This window comes from Typopeltis vanoorti, chromosome 5 (assembly GCF_054136105.1).
Source record: "Typopeltis vanoorti isolate ZY-2024b chromosome 5, IOZ_Tvanoo_1.0, whole genome shotgun sequence".
NCBI classification, from domain to species: Eukaryota; Metazoa; Arthropoda; class Arachnida; order Uropygi; family Thelyphonidae; genus Typopeltis; species Typopeltis vanoorti.
In genome coordinates, this window is record NC_143553.1 from 147673491 (window position 1) to 147693839 (window position 20349).

Sequence of the window (20349 nt, forward strand, 5' to 3'; positions counted from 1 at the left end):
CCAACACCAATGTGTGAATTTTTCCATTAAAATATAAAAAATAACAAAAAAGAAATAAATAATAAAAGTTAAAGACGTTTCTTTTAAAATAAAAAAATCTACTTAGTCTTAAAACATTTTAAATTTGTTTTCATTGTTTCACGGCCCCCCTCAACAAAACCTACGGCCCCCAAGGGGGCCGTGGCCCACAGTTTGGGAAGCGCTGGTCTAAGGCACTTTGTACTGTATCAATCCACCTATATCTTGGTATTTCTAAGGTTCTTTTTCTTGGCAAAGAACAGTTATTTTACTAATCTTTATTCTCCTATTCTGTTTAAGTGACCTTGAGATTAACTTGAGGTTAATCTCAAGGTCACTTGAGATTAACCAGTTAATCTCAAACCACTTGAGATTAACTCTGCTAACACATTCCTGGATGCTAACAATGTTAGTTCTTTCTTAATGTCCTAGTTTTTAATATGACATTGCCATTGATGCGATCTGTTCATGCCCCTAATCTTTCTCAGGACTCTCATATCTGTGGTCTCTAGTCTTTGGTCAAGTGTTTTACTTCTGACCCAGCTCTCAGATCTATGAGTTAAAATTGGTTTGAACACTGTCTTGTATACAGCAAATTTAGTATTTCGACTAATTTCTCTCTTATTCCATATAAATTTATTCAGTTGACTTCCTACCATATACCATCTTCACTAAAATTTGTGCCTAAGTAGTTGAAATATTTTATTTGTTCTATAGGTTCTCTATTCACAATGCAGTTGATATTTTCAATGCTTCTGCCTATTTTCATTGTCTTTGTCTTGTTATTGCTGATTTTCCTACCATATCTATTGCAACAGTTATTCAATTTAGTGAGGGAATCTTGCAGACTTGAAGCGGATTTATTTAGAAGTATTGCATCATCTGCATAAAGTAGAGAGCTGAAATTAACATGTCCAATTTTGATATCAGGTTTAATACCATTTTCCTTCATAATGTGATCTATATATTTAATAAATAACAGAGAGGATAATGTACATCCTTGTCTGACACCAGATTTAACATAAAACCAACTTCCTGTACTTCCTTCAATTCTAACTGCTGACTTACAACTGAAATAAAGAATAAGTATTGCTTGATATAATGCTCCATTGACACCGTATAGCTGTAGCATTTTCTCTTGGCACCTTGTCATACACCTTTTCCAGATCTAGAAAATTTAAATATCAATCTTTGTAATATTCACATGATTTCTACTATTTGTCATAAAGTGAATATCTGATATTGATAGCTGCTATTTGGCCAGAATCCAGCTTGTTCTTCAATCCTCCCTTCCACAATCCTTCTGAACTGTGTCTCAAGTATACTTGCATAAATCTTATTCAGTAGGGAAATGCCTTTTGTAATTCTCATGTTCGGTTTTATTTTCCTTTTTATATGTGGGTACTATGAGCTCTACTCCAGTCATCTGAAATTCATCCCTCTGTCCAGGCTTTCTGAACTATGCAATGCAGCCACTGTAAGACTTTTATACCTTTATACTTGAGCATTTCTAGTTGAATATGCTGGCCTGGTTGGCTGAGTGGTTAGTGTATCTGCTCACCAGCCAAAAGGCTGCTAGTTTGAATCCTGCAGTAGGAATAGATGTTCGTGATTGGCTGTGAAAATACTAGTGCTGGGGGTCAGCGGCAGATAGCATTGGTGTAGATCAGCAGTCCCCAAAGGGGTTGATATGACATTTGTAGGGGTCGACAGAAAAATATAAGACATCATTGTATGGGTAATATTTAATTCGGTTTTAAGCGTCTTTGTTTGCTTGTCCTATTATAATTACGTTATAGTAAAATATAGGGAGTCGATAACAAGTCAAGAAACTCTTGAAAGGGTCGACCGGCAAATAACTTTGGCAACCCCTGGTGTAGATAATTAAGGTAGTTGCGGTTGGTGGAGACAATTGTAGCGTAAGTACCCTTCCTCAATAAGTCTTTAGACTTCCTGGAGGTGTTATGTAATAATAATAACAATAATATCATCTACTCTATTTGCCTTTCCACATTTCGGGCTTTTGATGGCTTTTTCTACTTCAAGTATGGATATGTATTCCTGATTGCATGCCTGGTCAGTGTTTTTTTACCAACATTTCTGTCACTGATTGTTTCATTTAGCAATTTTTCGAAATAATTACTCCATACATCAAGGATATCTTTTTCTCCAGTTTTCATGTCACCTTTATCATCTCTAATTCCTTTTACAGCACTCTTTTCTCCATTTCTGAGGCTTCTACAACCTCCCTTGGCACCTTCTTGATATTTATTTTCTGTTCTTACCAAAGTCTTCCCATGACTTTTGTTTAACTAGTTTTACAGTGTTTAGCTTTCTTACATTTTCTCTGTATTCTCTAAGAGCACAAGCTGACTTATTTGCCAGGAACTTTTGATATGATTTCTTCTTTTCCTTCATTGCTGTTTACATCATTACTAACTTCCTGTCTACAATTTTGCTCCAAATCAATCTCTTACCTGTCAAGACTTCAACATTGTCAGATCTATATTTCTATCTTCTAAGGCACTTTTTACCATATCAATCCACCTATATCTTGGTCTTCCTCTGGGTCTTTTTCCTGCCAACCTGGCAGAGAACGCTTGTTTTGCTAATCTTTCCTCTCCTATTCTGTTTAAGTGACCATACCACATGGATGCCAACAATGTCAAGTTCTTTCCTAATATCCTTGTTTTTAATATGATATTGCCATTGATGCAATATCATATTAATGGACACTTCCTGTGTCCACCAAGGACTTCTGATTTTTCTATCCTTGCAGACAACCTCACCACATGCCTCTCTGGCTGAATCAATCAATGTTTTCTTCAGATCTTGCCACTGAATCTCCAAGGTTTGATTCCTGTTCTCAAACTCTCACATTTTCTTAAATAATGTATATTTCAGTCTACAGTTCACATCTGAGAGCTGCTCAACTTTTATTCACTTTAAAACTTTCTTACATGTTCTTCTTTTCAATATGAAATTCAATTTTATCCTGCTCGAGCTAAATGATAATCACTTCCAGTTTCAAATCCTCTGTTCACTGTAGTGCCCTGCACCAGAGAGAAAACATCATTATCAACAATAACATAGTCAGCGAGACTTTTTTATTTCTTGCCTCTTCTCTCCATGTGAACTTGTGCACATTTTTATGTTGGAACATTGTGTTAGTAATAACCAGTCCATGTCCCGAGCAGAAATGAATCAGGTATTTGCCATTATTATTAGCTTTGCTCTTTTCTCCAAATTTTCCCAAAATATTTTTGTATGTCTGACAATCACTTCCTACTCTGCTATTTAGATCCTTAACAAGGACCAATTTTTCATTGTGTCAGTTGCTTTCTCTAAAGTCTCAAAAAAATTCCTCCAATTCTACCTTAGCAGAATCTTCTGTGGGAACCATAGGCACATACTCTGATTTAGCTTTCCATATAATACTCTTAATTTTAATTAAGATAATTCATCTTATTCTCATGATGATGTTATTTACATATCTTCATATTGGATCCCTTGCTTATTAAGGTTGTGCATCCATTTCGCTCCATCTCTGTTTGTTCTTTGAACTCTAGGGACACATTCAGATACTGCTTCATTCAAGCACCTTTTCAAAAGCTTCCCATGCACGTTGCTTGATATCCTTCCTATTTAGTAAGTGATAATGGGACCAAAAATAGCATTCTCTCTTAAGATAGTTGGACCAAAGATAGTATTCTCTTGCTGGAAATTAGAATGCAATTTGTCCTAATTGGAACATTGCTATAGTTAGCAATTTCCCAGCTGGCAGTACAGCATGATCACTGTCACCAACTGGTTGTAAAACATTTTTACATTAATTGTGATTCCTTCTGACACTTTGATCAAATCATAAGACTTACTCTTTGACTTAGTCCCTTCTTTTACATACTGCTTAGAAAATCATCTTTTACATGCTGCTTAGAAAGCCATCTTGCAACAGCTCCATAAATTCTCCATTATGAGTGTGACTTCAGTTATCCAAGCATCGATTAATTAAATCATTTAAAAAGAAATTCATGATAACAATGCATCACCAATTTACTTTAGTACCCACTAAAGTAAATTGTTTAAGCATTTCATCATCCCCAGTGGCTAAATCACCAAGTCTATAGCAACACCTCACCGATATATTTTATTTTGTTAGTCTTGACTTCACAACAGATATTCTAAAAATCACTTCTTCATGGAGCATTATTACTTTCATGAATTTAAATAAGTTACCAAGAACTTATATACTTAGTTTAATCTATTATCCAAGTGTAAGCAAACAAAGTTTGCACCTAAAGTATTTTCGGGAGTGGGTCAACTTCATGGTAAAGGTCGTATGACTTCACATCACTTGCATTTAGTATCCCATAATGCAAAACACATCTACTTGCAGACATGTATAATGCTATGCATTATGGGAAGGGTCACTACCCAGACCAGTTTCGACCTTTATTGAGGTCTCTTCAGTGGGAGCCAGACCCAGAGGTGATACTAAGGGTGAAGTAATGCAGAAATCATAATTTCAATTATATAATTTCTTGGTATCTTTAATTTATAGTATAACCAATTGAAAAAACTTTCAACAACCTTTCTCTAATCTAGAGTAACTGAATAATAAGGTGTGATACTGTTTGTCAACTGGTATAGCATCATCTCATCTTCATTTTACCCTCTTTTACCTTGAGGTGTCGAGGGTTTATTAATGTCCTGTAGTGTTGAGTTTTCAAGGCCAGTTTGCCTGCTTTGCAGGATGAAAAACCCCAGTTTTTCCTCAGGATAAACTGGGGAAAAACCTTACTGTCCATGCCCAAGACTTCAAACTTGGCTATGGCTGAGGAAGATCCTTTAGTTCCTCCTGTCCCTGACAGGAATCGAACCTAGGATGCTCCTTCCTCAGGCATATGGTTGCGAAGCGCACAGCCACTAGGTTAACCATGTGGACTACATAGCATTATATATGCCTACAAGGAGATGTGCTTTGCTGTATGCGATACTAAGGTAAGTGATGTGAAGTCATATGAGTTGCCCCAGTCCTGAAAATACTTCAGATACAAACTCTGTTTGCTTACACCTGGATAAAGGATTAAACCAAGTATATAATTTCTTGGTATCTTTAATTTATAGTATAACCAAGTGAAAAAAACTTCCAACATACTTTCATGAGTTTCTACTTTAACTACTAGACATAAATCATCCATCATTAGTAGTACCCTCTCCTCTCCTTAAAAAGTTTATACCGTTCACACTATCCAGTTACTACATTGGACCCTGAGAGCCAGATTTCACTAATACCAACAATCTTAGGCCACAATATATTCATGAAGACAACAAATTCCTTTGTTTTGTGATGCTCCTGGCATTTGTATATAGAGACATTAGTTACTTCCTGGCTTTTTTTGTATACTTGCATCTACAGTTTCATATTCCTGGTTGGGCAACTTTTTCTTTTTTCCATTCACAGCCTCACTCAACAATTATTCTGTGCCAAAGTGTAAATTTTCATTCCTTCACCAGATTTATAGCTATGCTCTGACATTCTTATCATTATGTTTGCATACCATAGGTGAATAAACTCCCTCTCTCTTAGAATCTAGTTTCTTTTCCCTAATTCTGCATTAGATCTCAACCCAATTAATAATTGCTCCAGGCTCCTGAACAGCCTTTCTCTTATCACTCACATTGTTCTGTCCTTTCTAGATTTACAAAACTGAAATGAAGATCCCTATTATCTTCTATGATATTTCTACTATCTGGTTTAAACTGAATATAACTTAAAGTGTAGTATAATTATAAAGTACATAATTATGCAGTTTATACTTTTATATTTCTTGTTGAATATCATTTATTTCACTGCCTTTTACATATTTCAGGTTTTTGAGGGCTTGTTTTTTTTATCTAAAGTATTATGTAGTTCTGATTGCATTCCTTGAATATTTTTTACTATTCTGAGCATCTTGGATATGTCTTTTATTTTTCATATCACCTTTTGTCATTTGATTCCTTAAGCTTCTTTTGAATCTGCAGAACATTTTGACGTCTTCCTAATTTATCTTCTATGTTCTTACCAGTCTATCCATTACTTTTTTTTTTTTTTGTGTTATTTAGGCACTTTTACACACACGCTTCTTACATGCTCTTTATTATTATTTGAGCATATGATGATTTACTTGTTAGAAACTTTCAGAATTCTTTTTTTTCCATCAATTCCTTAGTCCACCATGGAGTTCTTATTTTTCTATCCTTGCAGATTTCATATGTCTGTGTTGAATTACTACTTTCTTCACAATCTGCCACTGGGTCTGTTTTCCTTTTCATTTTTTCTCTAATACTTATATAAGTAAAAGCTACTCCACTTTCTTTAAAATTATAACACATTTTTCCTTTCAGTATTGTTGTGATGTCTTTCTTCTCTGTTGTGTTTTCTGGCTGTTGACTGACTCCACTTTTGAACACAAAGAAAATTTAATTTTAACTGCACCACTCTGTTCACATTTGTATGAACAGTACTGTGGAATCAATCATCAGCAAGCACAATGTTATATAATCTAATTCGGATCAAAACTCTCCTTAGACATTTATCCTTAAATTATATAGAAGTCGTGGTTCTCTGGTCTCGTATTACTTTCTCATTAAATACGGTTCCCACTTAGATTCGACCTATTAAATGAGCGGTGCAATGAAATGAAATCAGGCAAGCACAAGATTCAAAACAAATGGAAACATTTGTTTTGAATCATGTTAATACATTAACACATGAAATTACATTAATCCAAGAAGTTCTAAACATAAATAATATGATCATGAAATAAACAAGTTCTTATTGAGACAATAACTTCACTGTAGAGTACACTGAGCACTATTAGATTTAACATATAGATTTCTACCCTTCTTATTGATAAAAGCTTCTAAGCACAAATATTTTTTAGACAAGGTTAACTATTCAACGTGCTTCAAATGTTGACTCTTTTTAGCTGTTCGGTATATATAAAGCACACTTTGCCAAATACACACACCAAGGAATTTCTAAAGTCCTATCAATCTATTACTGTAATTATTAGTAAATCAGTCACTAACTTATATCATGTTCTCTTGGAACAAGCTTCACGAAATCATATGTTCAGAATTGAACTGTTATTATGGCAATATGCTTCCCTTTTAGTATATTCACAAAAACATAGAAAGGATTTCCTTACCGGAATAATTGGCATACTTTGTCTATTATCACTGATTCTCAAACACTTCCTTGCTTCTTAATAGCTTTCTCTCTCAGCTCACATTAGTATGAAAAAATTTTGGTTTTTAGTAGTGGTTTGGCTGGCTCAGGAACACCTGCTTCCTTGCTCTAAATTGGCTATCCTTCAGGTTTCCTTGGCAATCCTTGTCATACCTCTTGTCCTTCACTATTACTGGACGAGGAAATAGAATTCTGGATACGAACAAGAGCCCGAGAAAAGGTAAGTCAATCGACAGAGAGTTCCCTTGTCTCTTCCACTCGGTTCCACCAGTTCCCACTTCGTTCTCCTTTTCTATATCAACAGCGCATGTCTCTTCTCTTCCATTTTCGCACCAAAATCTGCCTCGTGGTTTCTCTATTAACACAGCATAGTAACTAACGCCAAAATGTACACTGGCGGATAACTTCGTAATTTCTCACAGCACTTAGTTTCTGTTATACTGGCTAAGTCCTTGGCAATGGTTTACACAAACGGATTAAGTTCTGAGGTTCCGTGCACATTTCACATAGGATATATATGCTCTACAAAGAATTAGTACAGGATAAATAACTAACAACTATTAGAACATACAATTATTTTATAATTATGGAATATCATCAGTAAGTGAATAATTTACTATTTGTTTGTTGAGCAAATTTGGCTCAGGGAATGACAGACTATGTTAAATGCTGATTGAAACACTATTATAACATAATTCCTTTCATTCAGAATTTAACAGTATGATATCCTTTTTTTCAATTGTCTCTTTCAAATCCCTTGTATTATACTCTATCCTAAATCGGCACTAAAGATGTTGCTGTCAGCATTAACATAGTGAGACTTTGCTTATTTCTTGGATGCACATATTTATGTTGTAACATGGTGTTAGTGATAACTAGTCAGCAGAAATCGAGCAGATCTGTGTGGTAAGGCTAAAGTGCCGGGAGGACTAATGCTCGAAATTTAATGAACTATTAACAGCACTAAGAAAGGATTAAAAGCTTCCAATTTTTCCAATATTTCATCTGTCACTGAGACAGACTTCTTCAGGGAGTGCAAACGAATACTTATCTCTCTCGCTCTCTCTCTCTCTCTCACATGGATAAAGTCCTATCTATATGGGGCATCCTCTATGGGCATTTGTAGGAGGTGTATGTTCTAAATTAGGATCTCTGAGAATCTATTTCTGAGTGCAGATGCAGTTTCCAAGAAGTCATTTTTAGTTTACACTGATGGAACATAGTTTTTTCAGAAAATCCTGTGAGTGGTATCTAGTACATGGGCTGCAAGACTAGATTGAAGTGATTGCAGATTAGCTGATCTACTTTCGAAGTATCTAACTTACAGGAACAGAGCACTTTATATACTCCAGGCACTGAGAGTGGAGGGTGCTGATCTTTAGTGGAACATATAAGGGGCAGCAAGTTTCTAGCGCGACTTGAACGTTGCTCCAGAGGTCATATTTTCTTTTTAAGGACCAGGCTTTTTTTTTTTTCTCCTCAGGCATATCCCCAGGCATTGGGATTAGAGATGACATTCCTAAAATCCTTCTGAAGAGAAGGGTAAAGATTGTGGGTGGAGAGGATTATTTTTTTTATTTTGTGATTCTGTAAGAACCATAGCCATTGGATATTAAGGTTGTATAGTTGAGTTATGTTGAAAGAGGTTCCACTGGAATAAGATTTTAGGCTTCATTTGGTTAGTTTTAATGTTGTCATATTGTTGAGGGGGGGGGATTTGTGGACATACCTGCCTGTGTGAGTGGATTTCTGTATACAGAGGTTACTGCTTGGAAGGTGTCACTAAGGTGTCTAGGAAGGGTGAATTGTTTCCTTTTCCGTTCATTGTAAACAGGATTCTTGGCTATAGACTATTGAGGTGACTGAGGAAAGAGTCTAATGTGTCTGGGCCATGAAGCCAAATAGAGAACACATCCACATCATCTACATATCTTAGCCTAGAAAGATTCTGTCCCCTCAAACTTTCTATAGCTCATTTCTCAAAATTTTCCATGTAAAAATTGGCAAGTGGGGATGAGAGAGGGGGCATAGCAGGAAGCACTAAATTAATTTTTTTTTTCTTTCCAAGAAAAATATCCATAATTTGGCTAATGAAAGGAGATCAAAGATATCATGATGAAAAGTGTTTAAGTGTTAAGGTGTTATTCAAGGGAATATTTAAACACTGAGGTGATTGTCAAAACTTGCCAATATATGTGAATTTTTTAAAGTGAGATTTTTAATAGAGATTTAAAAGTGGGTTGAGTTTTTTTAATACAAGATGTGATATTGTTAAGTCGGAGGACTTAACATTGTTATCACTCTTTTGAGACAATGACTTATCAGAAAATTAATGATTTATCAGAGGTAAAGAAGCACATATGTAGAAATCGTAATTAGTTTTTTATATTTTATTTAGTATTGTGAAATTTTATTGCATTATTATCGTATAGTTGCTTAGTCTAAAATACTGTAAATAACTAACCAGTTGCTGGGTATAATTATCTAAATGTGAAACGGCAGACTACTGAGACACGTGGTGAATGTACTAGAATATGTTATGTAGCACGGTGCCTCCCTCCCCCATTCCACCGTAACGCTACGAGAGTTACGAAAGGATTTCGTGAGCGGCGCTAAGTGCCGCGTGACGTAGTGAAAGCATGACGTACACATCGATGACGAAAGAGAGAAACGGCGCGGTGTTTAAAAGCAGATATAATGCTACAAGCCAGGCTTTTAGATGTTTTCTTGCTGCTGTATTCCTGTGCCATGGAAGTCTGGCTGGTATGGAGCCTCCACGTAGGTTTCCTTTGTTCGTGGAAGTTACGACCGAATGACCAAGAGAACTTACCAGTCGGAAATGAAAGCCCAGCAGATCCTAATAGTGGAAAACTACAGAATAATTCCAGTTGAAGTATAAAGGGAAATCGTATAGAAAATCCCGAGGAAGTGTGAAGAAAAGCGATCATATAAGGTAGAATATGTTATGTAGCACGGTGCCTCCCTCCCCCATTCCACCGTAACGCTACGAGAGTTACGAAAGGATTTCGTGAGCGGCGAAGTGCCGCGTGACGAAATCCTTTCGTAACTCTCGTAGTATTTAAACACTGAGGTGATTGTCAAAACTTGCCAATATGTGCATTTTTATATATATATGACGAAAATTTGAAATGGCCAAAGTAGAATATCCAGCAAATTGGTAAGGTGAAAACTTTGTCTACTAACTAATGAATTGAATGAGAAGATCTTAATGTGTGTGCTAAGAGACATTTCTTTGAACTGTTACTGATAGATTTAGAAGGAATATAATAGTGTCTCATAAATGTATCTTGAAAGAGAGTGAATCACGAATATTCTTATTAAAATCTGAGATATATGTAAAATTTGAATAGGATTGTTAAAGAGAATTATGAGTGGAATTTGATAAGTATTAAGAGTAAAGTTTAAGTGATTAGAGTAGAAAATTGAGACTAAGTGATTAAATGTTAGTATTTATGTTTCTAAGATAGAAATTCATGAAAAGGGATAACCAACTATGTACAAGTGTTAATACTGCATATGAAATTTAGTTGAAATGATTAACTAAGTGCTTCTCAGTGTAATATGAGTTCTAATTGTAATTAAAATGTTTTGTTTGAATGTGAATGTTGTCTTGCCTGTATCTAGATCCTACTGCACTTGCTCATAAGATATAATGAACCACAAAAGCGTGGGAAACTGTGTAATATAAGGTCATGACTGCAAGTTATAAATTTATAGCTGAGAAGAATGAATGCTGACTGTGTTCCATCTCCTTGGTCCTACATTTTAGTATATCCTAGGATTCAGGGTGGCGCAGCTTATACAAATAAATTTTCTCTGAATTTGAAGAGGGAGATAGAACCAGTGCTGAGACAAAGAAATAGGTATCTACCATTTACATTTCTTTGTCTCACAAAACAACAGCCTCACTCTTATCAGGGATTCGGCCAGTAGTTATTGATAAGAAAGGATTAACCTGGAAATAACAAGTGTGGGATAGAAGTAAGAGTTATAATATATATATAGTTGTGATAGAGATAAGAAAGGGCACATTAAGAATAGGATATGACACAACATCACCAGTGAGGGGGTAAAAGTGTCCTAGCTGTTTTTGATAATTTAGATTGATGAGGCCAGGGACTTGGGAGTGTTGGTGGATAGGGAGATGAAGTTTAGGGGACACATTGCGAAAGTAGCTAAATCAGCTCATCAACTCACTTGGTTGTTGAAAAATACCTTAATGAGCAGAGACAAACAAGTTATTGTACCTCTGTATCGAGCCTCGATAAGACCTCATCTTGGCTACTGTGCCCAGATTTGGTCACCTCAGTTCCTTCTTGATGGGGAGGAGGTGGAGAGGATCCAGAGGCGAGTGACCAAGATGATAGCAGGTCTATGGAATGAACCATATGAGAACAGGTTGAAGATTTGTGGGTTGCAGAAACTGGTTGATAGGTGGAAAAGGGGAGATATGATTGAGACATTCAAATTGCTAAAAGGATTCTATAAGATTAATTCAGAGGATATTTTTGAGATCAGGACTGGTGGTGGGAGAACTAGGGGACACCTATGGAAGCTGGGCAAGAGTGTGGTTAGCAGTGGTGTTGGAGCTGGGTTCTTTACTTTTAGAGTGGTAAATGAGTGGAATAAGCTGCCAGAGTCTGTTGTGGGTGCTATGACAGTGAGTGAGTTCAAGGCAAGGTATGATAGATACTGTGAGAATGTCGTATAATTGTGTGGACATGATGTTTAGGGCCTCCCTCGATGAGTCTAAGGACTCCTGGAGTAGCCCGAAAATAATAATAATTTGTAGCATAGGTAACCAGTGGTATCTACTATAGGTGTGTGTGTGGGGGGGGAGAATTGGGTTAACGGATTTTTAGTAAACTGTATATCCAGAAAGAAGGATGAGAACCAAATTTGAGTTATGATGTCAGGAGGCCAGGAAGTTTTTTTTTTCTAAGTAGCTACCAAACTCTTGCCTCCATCAGCAGATATTCACCATTATTATTAACTTTGCAAAATTTTCTCAACAAATTTTCATATGGTATTCAGATCTCTAACAAGGACCACAATTATTTTATTTATTTATATTAGCTGATTTCTCTAATGATATATTTCTTGAATTTATTCCAAGTTTTAGCAGTAATAAGTTTAAATAGAAAAAGTATCTCCCTGTCAGAATAGTTTTTAATTTGATCTCACCAGAATTATTTATGGCCCTTGAATGTATTATGAGAAAACTGAACTGGAAGAAAAGAGGACTAAAGCAGTCTGAACTGCAAATGATTTCTAGTGGTATTTGTTTTATCCTGTTTTGCATATTTTGCCTAGCCCTAACTAGAATACACCTTAAAATTCAATTCTGTTGTGTGTGTGAGAGAGAGCACACTCAGTAGTCTTTGTATATTGGATATGCTTGTTACTAGAAATACTATTAATACTAGAATAAAGCTGGAAATGTCATAGGCCACGCCTCATCCTGTTTATGCAAACAGATAAGTTCTGTGCTATCATCCTGCATATAGAAGTTTATTAACAGAGCCTTTACAACAAAACTCTGAACTCCTCTACAACTTATATGAATACAATATAATTATTTTTATGGTATTTTTAATTTTTCTAAAAGTCTGAATTCCTAATGTTGAGTACATTGGACTAAAGGTATCCAAGAAACTTGTATGTTATTCAACTATTGACCAGCATTGAATCAACAACCGCTACCTAATATTGTGTTGGGCTGTCTTTTGCTGATGAATTCCTTATAGCATGGAACTGTTGTGACAGGGGAGACTGGGATAGATGCAACATATCAAAACATGTGGTCTGTTAATTGTTGATAAGCAACACTGTCAGTTATACAACAGGAATCCTAATTTTGAACAGAAGAAATGCCTTTATACAGGCTTGGTTGTTGTAAACAACACATGAAGAATTACTCATTTGCACCACGTTTAGTTGTATGGTGCAGCAGAATTGAAGATTTGCCAGACCAGCACATTTTTTCCACCCCTAACATCCATTCCGACATGCTGCTGGCACCCAATGCAGCTGCTTTGGAAAAATTTTTGAACTCTTATGTATAATAATACTACACATCATCTGGGATGTTGTTCTCTCTCTTGCTGTTTTATTTTGAGGTCAATAATAACATCACCACACAAAGCATTACCCCTTTTGTTCACTATGAGCACCCACTTACTAAGTCTGTTTAAACTTTGGCAGAAGTTTAATCTGGGTAAGTGGCATTCTGTGTGTGTATCTCTCACTCACTCATTCACACACACACACACACACACACACACACACACACACACACACACACACACACACACACACACACACACACACACACACACACACACACATTGTCCATCAGCAAACTTTTTTTTGATAATTTTAGCATTTACTATGTTACAGCTTGAATGTGGTTGTAAGCTAGAATATTAGTACTAGTATTTGCTGCTATATGTATATATGTATATAATGTGATAGATTGGGCATGTTATGCTCTGGACTAATGAAATATTCCGAAAACTTTATTCTAGAATGGATTTAGAAAAGGACAATCATGTATAGACCCAGCCTTTTGCCTAAAATTAATAATAGAGAAAAGAAGAGAATATAATTTAGAAACATATATTGCATTTATTGACTTTGAAAAAGCATTCGACAAAGTTAAAAGAAACATATTATTTAACATATTAAAAGAAAGACAAATACCACATAATAATATCCTAAAAGCTATCACAAGTATATATGAAAATAATCAAATACAAATAAGATTAAATCACGAGCTATCATATACAAGAGAGATAAAACAAGGGGTCCGACAGGGATGTCCCCTCTCAGCAACTCTTTTTAATATCTACTTAAATGAAATAATAATAAAATGGAGTAAAAATTTACATCAAGGAATTAAACTTTCACCTACAGTTAACTTAAACACTCTCCTCTTTGCAGACGACCAAATAATTACAAATTCTGAAGATAACTTACAGAAAGCTATTTAAAATCTAAATGAGATATCCAAAGATTATGGTATGATAATATCAATGGAAAAATCAAAAACTATGGCCTTTAAAGGACAAGATCCAGCAAGAACTAAAATAGTAATAGATAACAAGATCTTAGAACAGGTGAATTCATTTAACTACCTAGGATGTATGATCACATATGAAAAAGATATAAACGTAAAAATTGCAAAAATTGTAAAAATATTTAAAAATAACAGGTGTAATTAACTCTATATTTAAACCAAACCTAGTTCAAAAACAAACCAGGCTAAAAGTATACAATACATTAGCCTTACCAGTCTTAATGTATGGAAGCGAAATCTGGATAATAAAACAAAAAGACAAAGATTAACAACAGCAGAAATGAAGTTTATGAGAAAAACTGCAAAGTATACCCTATTTGATCACAAAAGAAACGAAGATATTATGAAAGAATTAAACCAAGAACCAGTAATAGAAAAAATTAAAAAATATAAACATAAATGGATGGAACATGTTCAAAGAATGAAAACAAAGATTACCAAAACAAGTCTTAAAGTAGAAGCCATTAGGAAAAAGAAAACCAGGACGTCCTCTTAAATGATTCAACGATGACTTATAAGGCCGGAACAGGCCATGCTAGGCCTAAATCCTTAATATGTATGATGATGATGATGCTCTGGACGAGGCTGCATAATTCACCATATGACTTAAGATTATTTTTGCCTTTTGAAAATATTGTCAGTTTTTATGCTTGACCAATCAAGAATTTTCTTGACTTATGTAGGTGAGTAGCATTTCACATCTAACTGAATCCATATTCTAGGCTGGCTGGTAGAACATCTATTAAAGAATATAATCACAAAATTCAAATTACTTAATTTGTTAATTTGTGCTTATTTATGCACCTGTAAGGTTGAGATTTTATCAAGGGTGGAAAGATATCGGCTATCAAAAGAGGTGGATAGATATAGACCAGGGGGGGGGTGATATATATATATATATGTATATATATATATACACACACACACACACACACACACACACACCAATGAAAAGATGTAAATACCAGTGAAGCTGGAACAGGCAAATGCCTGATCTCAAAATCTCAACCTTCAAAGAGAAGGAGGTTGAGATTTTGCAATAACAACATTTGGCATTAATAATAATAGCAATACAGTACTGTGTGCCTAGGTCTCGTAAATAAATCTTGAGGATATCTAATGAAGTGCTGACAGAATTAGTTTAATACATATGATTTATTAATCGAATGCTTGAGGCACCATAGGAACTGCACAATTTTGCTGGCCCCTTCCTCTTGTATGTCAATGACCTTGTGGTTCATTCAGATTTAATCTTTTGCTTGCAGTTTATTGCACTTTTACTTTATTTGATCAAAACTTGACTATAAAATCAATAAAATTGTAGAATATCTCCCTCTCTGATCTTAAATTGCGATCTGTTGACTTTGCTTGCAAAAGTCAATCCTGTCTTATTTTTTGTACTACTTTTGAAAATATTAAATTCCTTTTCTTGCGATAACTAACTGACATAAAACACATGGGTAAAGCCTTTTTAGCATCTAGGAATTATTTATTATTATTATTATTTAAAAAAGTGTATTTTTTTATTTATTTATTTTTATTTTTTTATTTTTTTGCTCCTGCATTGTTACCTTATGAAGAAGTAACTGCATAAAACAATCTCATGAAACAATTAAACAATTGAATACTGTTTTTACATTTGGGGTGGTATGAATAAGCATCATCAATTTCTTCATATGTACCTCCAAGAGGTGTTCAGGTTACTATTACAGCATTGCATGATTAAGTTTACATTATTAATCTCCTCTCAACAATTTTTGTCCAAATCAATCTATTACTTGAACACTCCAATCTAACATTACATGCATCCAAGGCATTTCTGATCGAATCAGTCCATCTAACCTTACTTCACCCATTCTATTTAAGTGGCCATACCACTTTAGATTAGCTCTGCTTACACATTCTTGGATGTTAATAATGTCAAGTTCCTTTCTAATAACTTAATTTTTAATGATTCTGCCAGTGATGCCATTGGTCCCTAATTTTTCTCAGAACCCTCATTATCTGTGGTCTCTAGTCTTTGATCAAGTGCTTTATTTCTAACCCAACTCTCAGATCCACAGCTTAAAACTGGTTTAAACACTGTTTTGTATATTACTAGTTTGGCGTTTTGGCTAATTTTTCTCTTATTTTATATATATGTATTCAGCTGGCTACCCCCCATACCAGCTTTTCTTATTCTGTTGTCTATTTCCAGATTTAACTTGCCATCTTCACTAAAAACTGTGTCCAAATAGCTAAAATATTTTACTTGTTCTTTTGGATCTTCATTCAGAATCCAGCTGAAGTTTTCTATGGTCTTGCCTATTTTCATAGTTTTGGTCATTTTATTGTTGATTTTCATGCCAAATTTAATGTTATATAATATCAGTTGTTATTCAATTTAGGAATCCTGGAGACTTGCACTAGATGTATATAGGAGTACATCATCTGCATGAAGCAAAGAGCTAAGTTTGACATTCCCAATTCTAATATCAGGCTTGATGCCACTTCTTTCATGATGTGATTCATATAGATCAGCTCGGATTACCTAAGGTAATCTGAGGGTCACATCACAATGCATATCTAGTAATTTGGTGAGCAGCTGAGACATAACCTCGATAGCTTAACAAACTAACAACACTAATTGTGCCTTCACGTTCCCCGTGAGCACCTGGAGAATGCGTGTTGGAACAAAACAGTGTAAGAATGCTTCTTTGACACCTCTATTATTTGAAATACATGTGGGTATGTAGTGATGCAAAAACACCAAATTAAATTTCCAGCATAGAGATTATTGATTAGTGATAGATTTGAACATATAATACACATTTGATTCAAATTATTTTATTTTTTTGCTCGTAAAAATCAAAACCAACAGGCGGGCCACATGCGGCCTGAAGGCAGTGTTTTGGTCAGCCCTGATATAGATGATGAATACAAGTGGAGATAATGTGCATCTTTGTCTTATCCTTGATTTTAAATCAAACCATCTCCTGTATTTCTTTCAATTATAACTGCTGACTGACAATTTAAATATAGACTATGGATTGCTCTGTATAATGTTCCATTCACCCCCATATAATTGAAATGTTTCAAAGTTTTTCTCTGGGCACCTTGTTGTATGCTTTTTCTAGATTTACAAAACTTAAATACAGATTTTTGTCATATTCCCACAATTTCTCAATGATTTGTTTTTAAAGTGAAAATCTGATTTTGACAACCTCTATTTGGCCTGAACACAACTTGTTCTTCTCCAAGTTTCTCTTCCACAATCTTTCTCAACCTCTTTTCAAGTACACTTGCATAATTCTTACCTGGAATACGTAGAGAAATCCCTCTGTAATTCTCATTCAGTTTTTATTCCCCCCCCTTTATATATATATATATATATATATATATATATATATATATAGATATATATATATATATATATATATATATATATATAGATATAGAGATATAGATATAGATGGGTGCTATGAGCGCTCTACTCCAATCATTGGATATTTGACCTGCCCAAGCCCTCTGAATTATGCAATGTAGCCACTGCAAAACTTCTATACTTCCATACTCAATCATTTCTGCTTGAATATTATTCTGCTCCAACTGCCTTTCCACATGTCAAGTTTTTGACAGCTTTTTATATTTCAAGTATTGATATGTACTCCTCTTTGCATTCCTCTTGAAAATTTTCTAATATGGTTCTGTCACTGCTTAGTTTTTCAAACTCTAGACATCTAGGATATCCTTATTTTCATGTCACCTTTGTCATCTTTGATTAGTACTCTTTCCCTTATTTCTAAACTTTGATAGCTTCCAGAACATTTTGCCACTTTCCTGATATTTATTTTCTATATTTTTTTGCTAGTCTTCCCTTGACTTTTGTTTAGTTACTTTTATACACATCAATAGCTCTTAGGGCATGTGCCAAATTATTTACTAGAAGCTTTTGGTATGCTTTCTTCTTTTCCAGGGGTGCTGCTTTAACTTATTGTGCCCACCATGGTGTTCTTATTTTTCTATCCTTGCAGACAACTTCACCACATAGCTCCTTAGTTGAATCGGTGTCTTCTCCAGAGTTTGCCACTGAAACTTCAAGGTTTGGCTCTTGCTTTCAATTTATTTCATTTTTTCCCCCCAATAATGTTTGTGTAGTCAAGTCTACAAGTCATTTGCAAAAGCTGCTCAACTTTAATTCTTTTTAAAACTTTCTTATATACTGTTCTTTTCAATGTGATATCCATTTTTATCTTGCTTAGTACTAAGTAATGGTCACTTCCAATTTCAAATTCTCTGTACACTCTTGTATCCTGAATAAGCATGAAGATATCACTATCAACAATAACATAGTCAATGAGGCTTCCCTTATTTCTTTTGTCTTCTCTTCATGTGAACTTGTGCACATCTGTATGTTGAAACATGGTGTTAGTAATGGCTAATCTATGTCCTGTGCAGAAATCCAGTAAATGCTTGCATTATCATTAGCTTTGCCCTTTTCTTGGAAATATGCCTGTTGGATTCATTTCCTACTTTCTTGTTCAGATCTCCAACAAGGAACACTTTCCCATTTTCTTTATGCCAAAATGAGTCAAATGCTCTGTTGTAATGAGTCAAAAAATTGCTTCACTTCTTCCTTGGAGGAACCCTCTATGGGATCTCTAGTGTTGTACCATCACATGCATTTAGTTTAAACCAATTGAGTACAATTTGGTCAGCTAAGTCCCAGATCACCAGCCCACTCTCATTTGTTCAGTACCCAGTGGACACTTACTAACAAGGTGCACTATGTGAAGGTGAGGATTGGACATTAGGTCAGAAGCCCAAGTCATTTCTCCACATTCCTGAAAGGTGATGTGAAGATCTTTTCCCAGTTATTTGACTTTGACCCTTAAGTGACCCCTTCCTTAAAAACTGAAGTTAGGTCAAATTGCAGTTTTCTGTACTGTTTCTCACCATTTCAGTCCTTTTTTTCACACTATGTTTGATCTTCTTTCATTTTCTGTCCATCTTCTTCATCTGAATTAGCCCTTCAGATCTATTATGACTTGAGTACCTGCTGCTCAACAATTCTTCAGTTGCTCATATTCACTGAAATTTTTTTTCCTCTTAATTTATTCTTTTTGATTGTCACTTTGAAAAACTTTTCTTTTGTACAATATTTAGGACTTCATTAATAGCTCGGCATCAGATTTATACTCTGTCAAGCTGGCAGCTATCATTTGTTTGCTAATTAGTGAAAATAAAATTTTGATAAATTTTTATTAGTTGATGGGAGTATTTGGAATATGAACTGAATACCATTTATTAATGAATAGCTGGATACCATATGATTTAATGTATCTTTTACTCTAATCTCCAGGTCTTTAAATTTGAAGTTTTTTTTTTTTTTTTTAATCTTATCTGCTCATCCATTGTACTGTGAACCTATCTTATGTATGTGTGGGATTTTCATTAAAGAACTTTTTTCCTAATTTAAAAAAGAAAAAAATTAAGCTAATGATACTTCTTTTCTCCCTCTTTCCTAGACCTTTTTATAGGATAGAGCAAATGATTATCACTGCAAAAAATCATACAAGATTCGAGCGAGAAGTCGTTGACAGAAGAAAAAGGGTAAACTATACATGGGGCCCAGTGTTCAGAAGGGAAATCTTGCTAGAGGTATGGTTTAATGTTTTTATGATATTTACGAATTTTCAACAATAATAGCTGTTTGGACCAACATTTCAAACATTTTCAGATTAGTCAAGATATATTTACATATTTCTCAGAGCATTTTATAATGGTCCTCATCTGTTTGAGAGTATTTGATTATATAGAGAAACCTGTGGAGAATTCATGACTTTAACACACATGAACCACAGTAGTAGGATTTTTTATTATAAATATTTCGTCCTAGGTATCTTAGGATATCATCAGTACAGTAAGGCAATACTAGGAATGACAAAAGAAAGGGCGTGTATGTACAAAGGAATCCAAATTGCATGCAGTGACGCATTGCAGCCTGAACTTAAAT

At 34.8% G+C, this 20349-nt stretch overlaps 1 protein-coding gene across 1 annotated transcript in view; it reads left to right on the top strand.

The window, feature by feature from the left end:
• Positions 1–20349, top strand: part of LOC150106928 (NPC intracellular cholesterol transporter 1-like) — a 920722-nt gene that overhangs the window by 219775 nt on the left and 680598 nt on the right. The window contains exon 8 of the mRNA XM_090393507.1: positions 19862–19994. Within this exon, the coding sequence (XP_090249633.1) occupies positions 19862–19994 (133 nt within the window). The remainder of the gene's footprint in view (positions 1–19861; positions 19995–20349) is intronic.